At 33.0% G+C, this 14,387-nt stretch overlaps 2 protein-coding genes across 5 annotated transcripts in view; both read left to right on the forward strand.

Annotated features, from left to right (window-relative positions):
* Nucleotides 1–4,993, forward strand: part of Mitf (transcription factor Mitf) — a 48,210-nt gene extending 43,217 nt beyond the window's left edge. The window contains exons 4-6 of the mRNA XM_066301990.1: nt 427–668; nt 2,250–2,513; nt 2,566–4,993. Coding sequence (XP_066158087.1) covers nt 427–668; nt 2,250–2,513; nt 2,566–2,838 — 779 coding nt within the window. The 3' untranslated portion in view covers nt 2,839–4,993. The remainder of the gene's footprint in view (nt 1–426; nt 669–2,249; nt 2,514–2,565) is intronic.
* A 2,211-nt stretch (nt 4,994–7,204) lies between these two features.
* Nucleotides 7,205–14,387, forward strand: part of Khc-73 (Kinesin heavy chain 73) — a 38,389-nt gene continuing 31,206 nt past the window's right edge. For all 4 annotated transcript variants that reach the window (XM_066301976.1, XM_066301977.1, XM_066301979.1 and 1 more), the window contains exons 1-2: nt 7,205–7,521; nt 11,148–11,235. In XM_066301976.1, the coding sequence (XP_066158073.1) occupies nt 7,467–7,521; nt 11,148–11,235 (143 nt within the window). In that variant the 5' untranslated portion in view covers nt 7,205–7,466. The remainder of the gene's footprint in view (nt 7,522–11,147; nt 11,236–14,387) is intronic.

The following is a 14,387-nucleotide window of genomic DNA, read 5'->3' on the forward strand; positions in this document are numbered from 1 at the left end:
CGCCACAGAAAATGTAAAATTTAATATGTATAATCAACCACAAATTGACAAACTTCCCCAAGAGAATTTCATAATTGTTTACTAACTCAAACTTTTCCAATTCGAACATATGTGTTAGGTATTTAATCTCAACGGGAAACCCGACAATTTACATGTTTTGGGTGGCCTAAAAGCGATTTGAAAATTATGCTTCGCAGGCTGTTCGTATGAGTTCTTATACAAAAGAGGCTTAAAAGGGCTTTTAACAAGCACGTCACACAGCTAAAAACCTCCATTTAAGGTTATAAATATGTATGTAGATCCTTATAATACCCGTAATTCCTTCAATAAAATTACTCTTAGTATCAGGATTTACATGGCAATTCCTTTAAAATGGCTGGGCAAAAAACGATGTCTTAACTTTTAATGGATGACATTATCTTTCAGTTGAACGTCGAAGGAGATTTAACATAAATGATCGAATCAAAGAGTTAGGCACGCTCTTACCGAAAAATAACGACCCTTACTATGAAATTGTACGGGACGTCCGACCGAATAAGGGTACTATCCTGAAATCGTCCGTCGAATACATTAAATGCTTGAAGAACGAGGTTCATCGGTTAAAACAATCTGAAGCCAGGCAAAAACAAATGGAAAATTTAAACAGGAGACTCCAATTACGGGTGCAGGTAATTATCATTTCTTTAATGTATTCTCAAAAAAAAATAAATGTAATTAGTATTATCATGTATAAATTAAGAGACAATAAGTTTTCCCACAAGCGTGATTAAATATTCCAAATTAGTGTAAAACTATCAAAAAGGAATTCTTCAACATAAAGTGTAACTAAAATTTCATATCAACGTAAACCTACTAACGTTTCGTTAATGAGAAATAGAGGGTTCTAAAGTTTTATTTAATTTTATTTCTGGCAACTTTTACAGTTCTTCAGGTATTAAATTCGAAATAACCTTTTTTACACTTCCTTCTCCAAAAAGAAACGGGATAGTTACTGCCCGTATATTTTTGCAAATTTAAATTCTTGTTCATTTAGGTAATTTTTAGGTTCTTAGCTTGTAATCGATATTTCTAGCTGTTTTTTAGACATTTATTTTTCTCACTGACTGTGTTTGGGACACCCTGTGCCTACATGGAACGTAATTTTTGATAAATACACATATGCAAGTGACGTCAAATAACTGATAAATCAAAGAACAAAACGATTGTGCTCAGGCTTCGCTAGATGATACTTCTTTTACATAACAATATGCATAATCATAGCTTGAATAAATATTACACACACTAAGTAAAAGTAAATATGTGCTTTAAAATTATTAGAATTTGTTCGCCTAAGATCAGCTGAATTATCAAAAATTACACTAATGATATTTTATAATTGGCTTATTTTCATGCCAATTTTAACGTTAATTTTGGTATGCCAGCGTTAAAAAATTGAGCCCAAGACTATTCATATCTCAATGAAATTACAAACAGCATGAATGGTTTCTCACGCCGTTCCAATCCTAACACCATTATTAAGAATTAATACTGTAAAATTAAAGCGGTTGTTCCGGATGCAAGTGTATTTTTCTAATAAGCCATATTAATTAGGACCCAGCAAAGGCGAACCAGCAATTTTGAAATAACCTTCACCATAACAGTGATAATTAACAAAGGACAGTGCTACTGAAAAATTGAGTAGATTCTTAAATAAATAGTGCTCAGAAATGAACGTTTCTGTTGTTCAATTGTGTGTCTCATCACCCATCAGCTGATTTACAAATTTATAACTAAACTTTAGTTTGGTCAACGCATTATACTATATTGACAATTGGTAACACCCCATAAAAATTACTTCCGTTGGCTAATACATAGAACAGTACAGGCATAAACATTATATTCTAAACTAGCGTGATCGGTAAACAATAGAAACAAATAATTCATTGCCATAGTTACACGCAAAACTACATATAGTATTTTGAAATTAGCGTTTTGCCAATTAGTACCGCCACGACGACGAATCCGGCAAACTACATTTATTTGCATTCTGTTACGATTCATTTACAATGATAAATCAAATCTTTTACGAAAAGATTGACTTGCTAAAGTTATTAGATTTCTGAATTTTATATTCTCACACATACGTGCATTGTTAATTAGCACTTTTAAAAGCTGACTCAAAACCGTATAGCGACCTCTATAGGAGTAAGCTACCAAATGGCCCATCGATCGAATCAAAAAGGAATTTCAACTAATTAGTTTGCTTTTAGGAATTGGAACGACAAGCAAAATCCCACGGCCTTCCGGTATCAGATTTCAACTGGCAAAGCCAATCAATCAATAACAACAACAATCCCTCATCGTACAACTCATACTCCAACAACACCATGGATGTGGGTCTGAACAATAACTTAGAGAGTTTGGACCACAAATTGGAGAACGCATTGGAACACAGTCTGGACAATTTAGATCACAATAGGCCGCCTTCAGTTACCGATATTATGGCGCCTATCTTTGGGGATTCCATTCAGAAAGTCTGTATAAAAACCTTTTGTCTGGAGAAGATTTTCATTTCGTCCTTCATAGATGCCCGATGTAATATCCGACGCGACTTTAAGTTTATCGGCAGCAATGGAAGAAGGTATGGACGACGATGATCTCGTATATGGCGTCAACGGTGACCCAATGCTTTCCTCCCCGAATGCCCTCACGAGGGATACTTTCCTCGTTCGAAATACATCACCCGTTCACCATAGATCTGGCGACCCTCTGCTTTCAGAAGAGCGCATACCAACTCCAACACCCACCAGCCATATCGACGATGGGGGAGATACCTTGGATATAGATATGATAGCATGATTTTAATCTCACCTCTAGGGGAGACGTAGATCCTAGCTTGAGTTAGTAGAAATATGCTTTAAGCTTGATCTACAAGTTACTTTAAAGAGTTCAGGTTGCTGCTATCTTAGTTCCAAACCTAGAATTTACTCGTGTACATTCCAAGAAGTTACCGATATTTGAAGTTTCGTGCTTCAGGTGTAAAATCACGATTTTTGATCATTAGCCACCTATTAAACTAAGTAGCTAATAAGAATTTGTAGGTCAGGCATACAAAGACAGCGGCATTACAGGTCACATTAGAATGCTTAATCTGAGTTAACTTAACGTTTTAGTTTTGTATTCAGTGTAAATTATAATATAACAACAGAATGAGTTTATTTCACATGGATATTTCAGAAGCCGATAAGGTGTACTTCTCAGTAAATGGCCAGCTTGAAGTTGATGAAATGTGTTGAAATAAATGTTGAAAACTAGTCGGATCTCAATAAGGGTTAATAACGGTACTAATATTTGCTACTGCATTGTTCATTTGCCATCTTTCATAATCTCCCTTTTATTTAACGACAGAGATTATACTCGTATGTAACGTCCTTTCTAAAAATACCACTTTAAGGCCATACTGATTTGGCAGGCGCAATATTAATTATAATAGCAATAAGTGGCTTTAGGAATGTTAAAATGACAGGGTATTGACAAATCAAGTAAGAATCAACAAAAAATTAGAAATTACATATTAGACATAATTAAGATTGAGCGGAGTGGACGGTTTATTTCGTCAATGTGCGTTGATGATACACAGGAATTAGTTTTAAATGCGTTCATCATTTATTTTTATGCGTCCACTAGAGTCGTATCCCTTGTGATACTTTGAGACAACATAAAACATGTGATAACCAAAAATAACAAGATCAATAATACTTTCTTGTAATAAATTTATGTTTCTTTTAGCCCATACATCAGGTCACTTTATGTCAGCAGAACTCGAGCACTTGATGGAATCATTCCTTTTTTTTTTAGTTACAGAGCGATAAAGAATTAGTAAGGTATAATGGTATAAGCTTCTTTTCGGATTTCTTGTATATATATATATATATTTAAATATTTAGCTTAAATTTAAACTGTAAATTGTAGCTGACACGCGTGAGAGAAGGGTCAGCTATAATTAACAGGGAACTGTGCGAGTAAACTGACATGTCGACAGGTTATTAAAATCTGTGTGATGTTTTTTATGGCATCATGATCAACTTTATTATCAAAAAGTTCTTTTTAACTGAATTAACCTAAATTAAACAACTTGTCGTAAAATAACTCTGTACTGCTGGAATTCTGCTAGTATAAAGCAAATGTCCTGTACTTTTTAAGTGTAATAGATACAATGAGCTAGTACTCTTAAAATCCAACCTTTTGTGACTATTCAAAGTATCATAAAGTATTTAATAGACTTTACAATTATATAACTTAGGCTAGTTTCAGTGGACCTCATACGAAGTGGTAGTTACCAAAAATAATTTACATGTAGCACCTATAGGTGATTCTCATCGATACAAGGCCTTGTTTTTATTAATAATATTCGCATGAGACGGAAAATTAATGCCATTGTCAAATACACGTTGACCAAAGTGGGTGCTCTAACTCATAATGATGGGAAATAAATTTATCTGCGCACACGCAAGTTTAAAACCCGAGAGGCAACTTTATCTTGCGTAAAATGAATTTAACTAATGGTTAATGGTATGTAATGAGCTTATTTTATTTCGTTTAGTTAAGCCTTTGCTCATTCTTACTTCATTATAATAGATCGTTATAGAGAATTGTGTTCGTCCGTAAAGATTTAGACGCAAAAATAAACTGCGAGAGACTAAAGAGTAAATTATAAAATGGATATTGTTGAAAATTATGATATTCATAAGTGATATTGTTGTTAGTTTAACTTTTCTAGTTATTACACATTTTGTTTTAACGAGAGTGACTTTCTTACGTGACCATCACCACCTCCATGCATACCACCTCAAGCTTATCGTAACATGCAATTTTTCCTAGCTTTAAAGAACTGTGTGTCTACTGCAAATTTTGTTGAACATGAGCATAAAACTTATATCGTCGTTGTTATCTTACGTTTTGAAAATCATAGTTTATTTAAACCAATTAAAATTTATTATATTTGTTCAAATAATTTCTACTGTTAGTTTATTTTGTCCTTTTAACAACCCATTTTACATAAAAAGCAAATTCAAAAAAAACTTTACATACCTAAATATTTTATGTGTGGCAAGGAAGATTATTACGATTATTTTTCATTACCCGGTCTCGTCAAGGTAACAACCCATAACATTCCGATTTGAATCTAAAATTCCATTAGAAGGCGTCCGCAAATATTTTACCCGTTCTTCAGGTATGTTGGATGGCTACAAAGTCGTATTTCATTATGAATTGCCACTACACTTTTATCGTTGTAGTTTCAAAACACATATTCCTCTGATTTATATCCCAAAAGCTAAATTAGGTTTACGGAAGTAGCCCGAAAACTTCCAGCTTCGGCAAGAAAAATATGTGATTTATTGAAAGTTTTTGATTGTTTATCGAAGCTGGATGTGGGGATTACTTGCACTGGCTACATGCATCTGTCTAGCTTACCTCTATCTGAAATTTTAAAGGAAATAATACAAGCAATTGATCATAGTAATATTACAGTACCCATACAAAGATAGAGCGCGCCTTCCAACCTGTCAAGCATAGAATTAATGGAAATTGAAATTTTGAGGAAAATTTAACAGGATATCAAAATTATGCTGGTGATAGGATGAGGATAAGAACTGAAATTAAATACCTTTTTACAGATGACGACAGATTCATTACCACCTAGATATCTCGTCATCGAAAGAAATTATCAGAACGGTCAGGTTTTAGCAATGAAGGCGAACTTGTCAAAAAAGCATTTAGGGCATTTTTGTTACTAGTAGTCGGCACTTTTACACAAAAACGAAAATCCTCCAAATTAATAAGGAAAAGGATCAAAGAAAACAATACCACTGTTCCGACGCATTAATAATAACGCGGGTCGAGTTGGTGGAGTAAATGCTTGCTGGACTGATTTTCTTATTTTGTTGAAACCCCTGTTAAAGAAAGTACGTTTATATTCAGAATTTTTGCTAAGGGTACATTTTTGGATATTATACCAATTACGTATAAAACTACAAAATTTCATAAAATATTTTTGTGCGGAACTGAATTTGTAAAAAATTTCGCCGAGTACGTGTAGAAACAATATAGCAATGGAATGTGTTTATATGACAAAGTTGCAAACTCGTAATATGGCATATAACTTGTAATAAAACTAGTATCATATTCAGGCAGCATTTTTATTACTTTCGGGTTAACTTAGAATGTGATATTTGATTTAAGAGGAAATAAAATATTTTATATTTTTTAATAATACATTTTCATTTAAAAGAAATCGTAAACGGTTCTATAAGAATACTTCCAAAATTTAATAGATTTGTAAAGACACCACTTAAAGTCCCAACAATAGTTTAAAAATTTATTGACCAAGTATATGAGAAATTTACGTTGTTTGTCGGTTTCTTTAAATTACGCACTATAAAATAAGATCTGCATAATTAAAACTATTGGAAATATAATAAATTATCTCACACTACAATTTTCCGTTCGATATTACAAAAAATAAGAGTGTTATTAATTAAAACCATTAAATCTGTGTGCAAAGTAATACCGCTTTACTACCTCACAAAATAGTGGTAGTTTTATTTTGGTGTGCATTACTGGTCGTTATAAAAAGCACTTACTTGACTCAGATTAAGCTCAAGCTTGAAACCAATTGAATTAGAGAAATATTGATGACCTTTGTAAAAATGTTTGTGAATATTTGCGGGTGATGGCGAAAAATTGAATAAATACAATGAAAAATTAATTTAGATTGCGTATACCTACTCCATTGACAGCCTAACGAAAATTTGAAACCATCAGTGGAAAACCAAATAGTTTTCTGCATCATTTGAAGGTTCATCATGGTTCAGCCATTACAATTTTAAGTAGTCTCAAAATTTGACTACCTGAAAGTGTCTGCTGCTCAGTTTTGGTTGAACTTGAAATTTACAAATCAACAATGATCTTTCTTGGAACAATGAAAAAGAAACAAAATTGTACAGATCGCGAGCAAATGTCCTTGGTCCTTCGAGCTTAGCTCTAAACAACAACTACGCAAGTACAACATTATTGACGTAAGCGACTCAAATCGTTAGCACACTACAGTAAACTGAAGCTTTTATCGTCTGTAGTTGGGAAGCGCTACTACCAGAGGACGCTACGTGTAAAAGTAGGATCTGTTAGTATTTGAGAGGAGTCTCCCTCTTTCGTCAAAAACATCACTGTAAAAATGAAAATACACCACGACGGAAGGTAAAATTTGCGCAGTCCATTGAATAAATCGAATTCGTACAGCGCAATGTCCAATACTGCGTTCACTCGAATATGGCGAAAGTAGTCGGTTTACGTGTTGTGATAAGTGCTATCTTGTGACTTACTATGTTCGAAAATGGATAGTAACGATTGAAAATATACAAAGGAAGTGTGATAATTGTGTAAATACGAGATATTTCGTTGATTAGTTTAATAAATATTAAGAAGAAATGGCAACGGACAAAATAAAAGTGGCCGTAAGGCTCCGTCCTTTTAATCGAAGAGGTAAGCTGTAAATATATGCAGATGATCATAATCTAAAAAGCACCATAAATGCTAAAAATAACCTTTCCGATACCTCCAAGACAGTGTCACTTCCATATTCTCTTGGCGTGATTCTGAATCATTCGTTACAAATGACTGGTTCTCAACCGTGTTTTTGTATTGATATTGCTACACTCAGGTGAATTTCAAAAATAGTATAAACCAATTTTATCATTGGTGTTCTCGAGATAACGTAGCCTAAGCAAAATAAATAAATACAAAATCAATATGGGAAATAAACGCCTTAATAATCACAAAGAAAGCCTTGATGGCTGTAGGAGAGAACGAGCTTAATAAACACATTCCTTTCATTGTTGTTGAAGACGACAAAACATTTTTTGATGAAACAGACATCATGAAATCAGGTTGGAGTTAATACCTGAACTTCGCAAATGTGGACCTTCCGAAAATATTCTTATTTACCTGGCGTACCGACTCAAAAGCTCAGCTGTACCTGATGACCCTTTCACTTTCCGCATTAACGAAACGCAAACACGTGTGGTGGACGTATATTATAGCAGACCAGACAATAAACTTTGCAGAAACAGAGTCAGCTAAAGTTTTTAAGCTCTAAGAATTCGAAAAAAAATGGCTGATGATGTTGACATTACTAATACTGACCCTTAGCTGTCAAGGCACAAAGTGACTAGTTTTTAAGGGGATATAAATCGGGCAGGTAGGACAGCTGGTCTCTGGGCGTTTTGTAAGCAATTAGACTGTAAAAAACTACCTGTTCTACCATTTATGTTACCAGATAGTGGAAAAATTAAAGGCACCAAAGCCGACAATGAGTTTTAGAAACGAGGGGAGAATATTGATGAGACTGTGGGCTGATTAGAGCCATATTTCGCGGAAAAATATTAAAACCCTATATGGACATATGAAGGATGAAAAAGGCTGAGCAAACACTCCAATTTAATAAAAATATTTTGATTAAGAAATCCTATTAAAAAGTAACTTATAATTAGATCTCCTTAATGTATCCTTCTCTAAGTGAGATACACAGATTAACTTGTTATCTACTATATCTTCTAATCAGCTAATTTGAATTTTCGATGTGTAATCAAATAAATATATTTTTCCCAAAAATTCCACGATAATTACTTACGGATATTAGAAGTTCTACTAATGCATAATAGGAACATAGTTGCAGTTTGGTCAATTTTTCTACATGGTTTGACACAATTAGTTATGAAAAATAATGATTCTACATACTTGTATAATAATAAGCCATGGTATGTCAGTAACATATCCTTATAACCCATACTGTTTACAAACCTGTCCGTTTAGTACTTTGATTGATGTTCTCAAAGATACAAAGACATGTATCCGCAATACCAAACTTGAAGTTTTGTAAAAAAAATGTGGTAAAATAAACGCGTCATAATGTATGTATTTTCATGGTATTAATATGTGAAAATAAGTCACAGGTTAACATAGCAAACGTCATTTATACGAAATATAAAAAAAGTAAATAGAACCAACGATATTATATGCTTAATTGAAAATTGATGATGGTACACATGTTAAAGTGGCTAAGCCAACATTTGACCGAAAATATCTTTTTTAAGTTTTAGATTATGAAATTTATCAAAAATTGATTTTGAACGTGGAATGGAAGATACTTTCCTATAGGAATATTTTGTTGTATATTTAATTCATTAAACACAAGTCTTCGAATCCTGATTGTTAAGGTGTTACCAAAACTTTGGCGCAGTTCTTTTGAGTTTCGAACATTTTGTTTGAGAAACACTACACGCGATTAAAGAAACTATTCACAAAAGGTCACATTTTAATTTCCTTTTGGTGCTACAAAAGAAAAGTGACTTACTGTTAATCCTAATAGTTTGATGTTACCTATCATAAACGGCGTTTCTTGTTTTTTTAGACAAACGAAATTAACAATTCGAGTCTCTTGTCCAATAACCGTTGTTATACGGTATATCTACAACCGAATCAATAATATTGGATAAGCAGTTAGACGTCGTTGGTTTGTGATGAACGAAATTTCGCTAGTCAAATTAAGGCTAATTCAACTGATTACAAAAGACCCTTATATTCCGAAAATAATGATATTTATTTCCGAATACGAAATATTTGTAATGGAACTTTTTTGACGAGATTTTTTTGCACTACCAAATGAATATACAAATGGTGGAATATAAGTGAAATTAATATCTACATTATTTTTAAAAACAATAAAGTCCTACAAGTAAAGTTGGCTTCGGGCCACAATCCTGCGCTATCTGATTCTGCAACTTTAATAACTCAATTTTACCTGATAAATGCAGCTTATTCATAATAAATACAAAAGATAAATTATTCTACGATTAAGCTAACTGGTTGCTTAATGAATCAGTTTATCATAATATTGGCGGCTTAACGGAAATAAGACAATAACACAGATAATTTCAATTGTAACTCTATATGGTAATTTAGTACTATGCATAATAACTTTCCAAATTCATGCAGTACCTAATCCACTCTTCTGTTGCAAATTAATTCTGAAGACGTAAATTGTTAAATTAATTCCACGAAATTTTGGTTTAAGCACCGTTAAAGGCCTCTCATATTACTTTGAAGGATATTAGGACACCTTTCACGCCGGGAGTGGCATATTAAATGGTCTCTTTTTCAGCTCTCTCTTTTTTTGGGCGATCAACAAAAAATAATAAAATTTAAAATTTTAATTAGAATATAAAATATGGTTAAATATTATAGGCGAACAAACAAATGAGATAAATCCAAATCGCTGCACGTAAACTTAAGTAAATTATTGTCAAATTTGTGGTCACATCAAATAGGAAGGGAAACTGTGAATACTCAATTAGAATTAAATGTTATTGTAACGTGAAATAAAAACGGAAGAAAACTGCTTGTACTAAATACTGACGTGCCACCATTTTGGCCCCTAATATATCTTTTCTTTCTCCCTGACCTACTTTAGCGTTACCAGAAAAATACATAGTCGATACTTCATGAGTGATAACTATTAGCGAGGATATAAACGTAATGTCAATTTAAAGTTGTAAGTTAGATATTTAATAAAATATACACTTCAGCCAGATACTCTGCGCCCTAAACAAGTTAGAAATCCCTTACCGAGGATAAAACTTCGGGTTTTTGGAGCTCTTCGGAGAGCGGCTTTTCATCTATGTTGAGATAAGTTGAGTATAAAACATTTTTATGGTGTGTATCCTACTGCGTAAGGGAAAATTTTAATTTCAAACTTCCTTTAGAGAGTCTTAAATTTCCGGGTTTATAAAAGTTTCGAAACTTTTTACATAATTTCGGCCTTCAGATAAATGGCTCGCTAAATCATGTATTACACCAAAGTTTTGTGCTTACGCTTACCTAAATATCTCCTACTGCAATGTTCCTACTGCAAAGGCCTTGGCAGAAATTACGAAACTTTTAAAAACAGGAACAAAAAATTGGTTTAATGTCGCATGTGCGATAAAAAAAAAACTTTCAAAGATGGGAAATAAATGATGATCGGTTCCACAAAGTCCCGAAACATAACTTCTTCGTATTCATCATTTTTCTCTCATTTTCGAATGAAAATTAATCTGATTTTTTTTTAACAGAGCTGGAACTGGGGACGCAATGCGTGATAGAAATGGACCGGCAACAAACCATCCTTCATCAACCTACGACACTCGACAAAGTAGAGAGGTAAGTTATCAAATTTTACTTAATGAATCATGGGTTGACAGTTATCTCAATGTACAATGTACATGTACAAGGAAAATAAATGATTTTTTTTGACGATGCATAATACGAAAATCTTGCTTTTTTTGAGTAAACCTCGGAAGTAGTGTTCCGGTTATAAGTAAACAAAACCCGTTTTGAACAATATAAAAACTGTACGAAAAAGTTTTTGGCAGCCAAACGTGATTAAACCATCATTCTCTCGTCATTTAGTATTGTTAATTAAAACTTGGAAGCAAAAATTGCCTGGCGTTACGGCTTTTGTGGTTTTAAAACGTTAATTTGCCTAATTAAATTTGCGTTCAGGTCAAGAGGAGTGTTTTCAACAAAACAGCTTCAACATAGGAGATTGTTTTTAGTTTAGTTGTATTAGGTTTAACTTTTTAATAACAATAGATGCATTGAAAAATAGCAAAAAGGGGATTAAATTAAGTACAATATGGCAAATGTTGAGGAACCGCTTGAAACATGTTACATAATTTAATTTTTAATATGCACTCGACTCTTGCATACGGCTCTTTACCGTGTGATGAAAATAAAATAAAAAGAATACCGAAATAAAACTTTAACCTTCGCCAATTTAGAATATATTATATTATATTTAGAGGTGTAAAATGGAACATTAAACAATTAAATGCTAGTAAAACGTTCTGAATCAAATGTTACCAGGGATACCACGTCACAGTAATATTCCATGAGTAAGCAGGTCAAAAATGAACATCAGTTTTTAACTAAAATTCACGCCAGTGATCTAGAAAAAAAAAGGTGAAACATTTTCCGTATTCCAAACTTAAATTCCCAGGTTTTAAGTTCACGAGGTGATTGTTACATGAATCGATAATACTGAAATTACACACCCATATAATTTAGGTGGCATTATTCTGGAAAACGATCAATAAAGAGGGGGTAAGGCAATTTACAACATAACAACATAAATATAATATTTTTGTCTTCTTATGTCCTATTTATAATGAAAGTTTAAACAAATTGCTTTATAATAGAGCATTAGTTATTGCTGGATAATTAAATAATTTACGAGTTAGTAGGACTTTTCCAGACACACATAATGATTTCGAATTTAATTCATCTATTAAAATTAATTATATGAAATGTATTTTCTACATAGGTGTAGATAGCATGTTTCGACGAGTGAAGAATATTAACCGCACCTGGCACGGGAAAGTCTACATAATGTTTTATGTAATATGTCATGTACTTACTACATGTGAAATGTGATTTAAAATTCCTACTTTATTAATTTCAGTTTGTCTCCTTCAAGATCAGAGAGATCTGAGTTCAATACAAAATGAAGACATAAATTATTTTAGGATGAAAACCAGATGTATTTAGTACATAGGATTCAATTTAGTTTATGTTAACCTTCCTCTTAACATCTGTGTTCGTGTTTAATTAACCCGGTTCATAATCCGATTTATACAGGCTCTTCAGCTTGCCAGACAATATTACACGAAGCTACTTAAAGATGGATTCAGAGGTACATTCACTATTAAAAATTTGCAGATAAAAGTAATTCAAGTAGTGGAAAGTGGTTCAAGGTAAATAAATCCAAATAAGTTTATCTTGGCAGATTTAATAGGCAAAAACCAATATTGAGGAAACCATCTTTCCAATTCCCACAAGGTTATCTAATAAATTTAACAAGAATCTTTATTGGAGTAGTTTTTACCCTCTTGCCATTCCAATTAATTTTATTGCGTCTGGAGCATTGTTGGTAGCTAAAGATATATTCTAAGATGTGAACTAGAGAAGCTATGGGAAAAAGTAATCCCTTGAAGCTTCAGTTGGCAGAGGAGAAATTGATTTGTAGGGTAAAAGGTTTGGGCCTTTACAAGAAAATAAGACCGGTATTACAAACAAGTTCGTAACTCTGGAGAATCTCTTAAAGAGGATAAAGTCTGAAACTAGTTTAAAAAGCATTAAAATGCACTTTACGGGTTAGGGATTCTCTTCTTTGTGCGAAATGTAGGTTAAATGGGTTATTTTCCGAGGCGAATTGAGACACCAGAAATTTGCACGTAAAATGTGCATAATTTTCAAAGAGAATTTAAAAGGCTCATATTGCCTTAAAATATTCGAGAAGAAAACGTTTTTTAAGCCCTGAAAATAAACCCCCATACTGTGCGGAACTTGGAAGGAGGAAGTTCCAGACATTTCACTTATTAAAATCCTAGTCACGGAGTTTGGGCACGTTTCTGTAATATATTCAAGCCAGTGCCAATATAGAGGATGGAAATTGCGGATGAGTGGCGGGCTTTCCGTATATTTCACTACCAATGTCTTCTTTGATCGAAAGACTACGATTTTTTAAATAAATAAAAAGTATGAATAGCCAAACAATACATAAAGTTTAACACATACATTAAACATTTTCCAAAAATGTTTAATTTTAGCGCTCACAATAGCTTAAGCATTCCTGACAATTCTGTACGTTTCGTAATATACCGTAACTATAATTTAGCACTCCAATGCAGCTTTACGCTATGTCTAGGATAGCAAAGCTTCTATACCATGTATAGACAATTGTATGACTCGCTGTTTTGCAAAACACGCTTGTTTTGACCCCCTTAACCTTAACGTGTATACCAGATTGATAGTGGCCGAATAATTATGTATTACGTGCGAAATTTCTTAATGTTTAAATTGATTCTATTTGAATTTATATGAATATACCTGTGGTGTATTTTCAGGATGTTCAGAAAATTCATCGAGCTCACGGCTTCAAATATATCCGAAGTTAGAGGATTGAGTAGAGCGATAAGTTAAATGTGTAATTAAAATAAAGGTAAATTCCGCAGTATTACATAGAAATGTTAAACAGACGTAGGCATTAAAATCATAAAAGTTGTTACATCTCCATCAGTGAAGCAACTCTCATTCGATATACAGAAACCTTTCTTTGAAACATAGTCGAGAGTATACGAATTCCCCACTATTCCAAATGTCAGGAAACGCTCTAAGAAAACACGGCACCTACATAAACAAAACTATCCTCGAGAGATGTAAAGAAATTTACAAAGTGTGGGCGTTGCTGTGACATCAGGAAGATCTATGTGTAAGAAGATAAATTTCTCAGCGATATTGTTATGAAAGAGAAT

This window comes from Euwallacea fornicatus, chromosome 3 (assembly GCF_040115645.1).
Source record: "Euwallacea fornicatus isolate EFF26 chromosome 3, ASM4011564v1, whole genome shotgun sequence".
NCBI classification, from domain to species: Eukaryota; Metazoa; Arthropoda; class Insecta; order Coleoptera; family Curculionidae; genus Euwallacea; species Euwallacea fornicatus.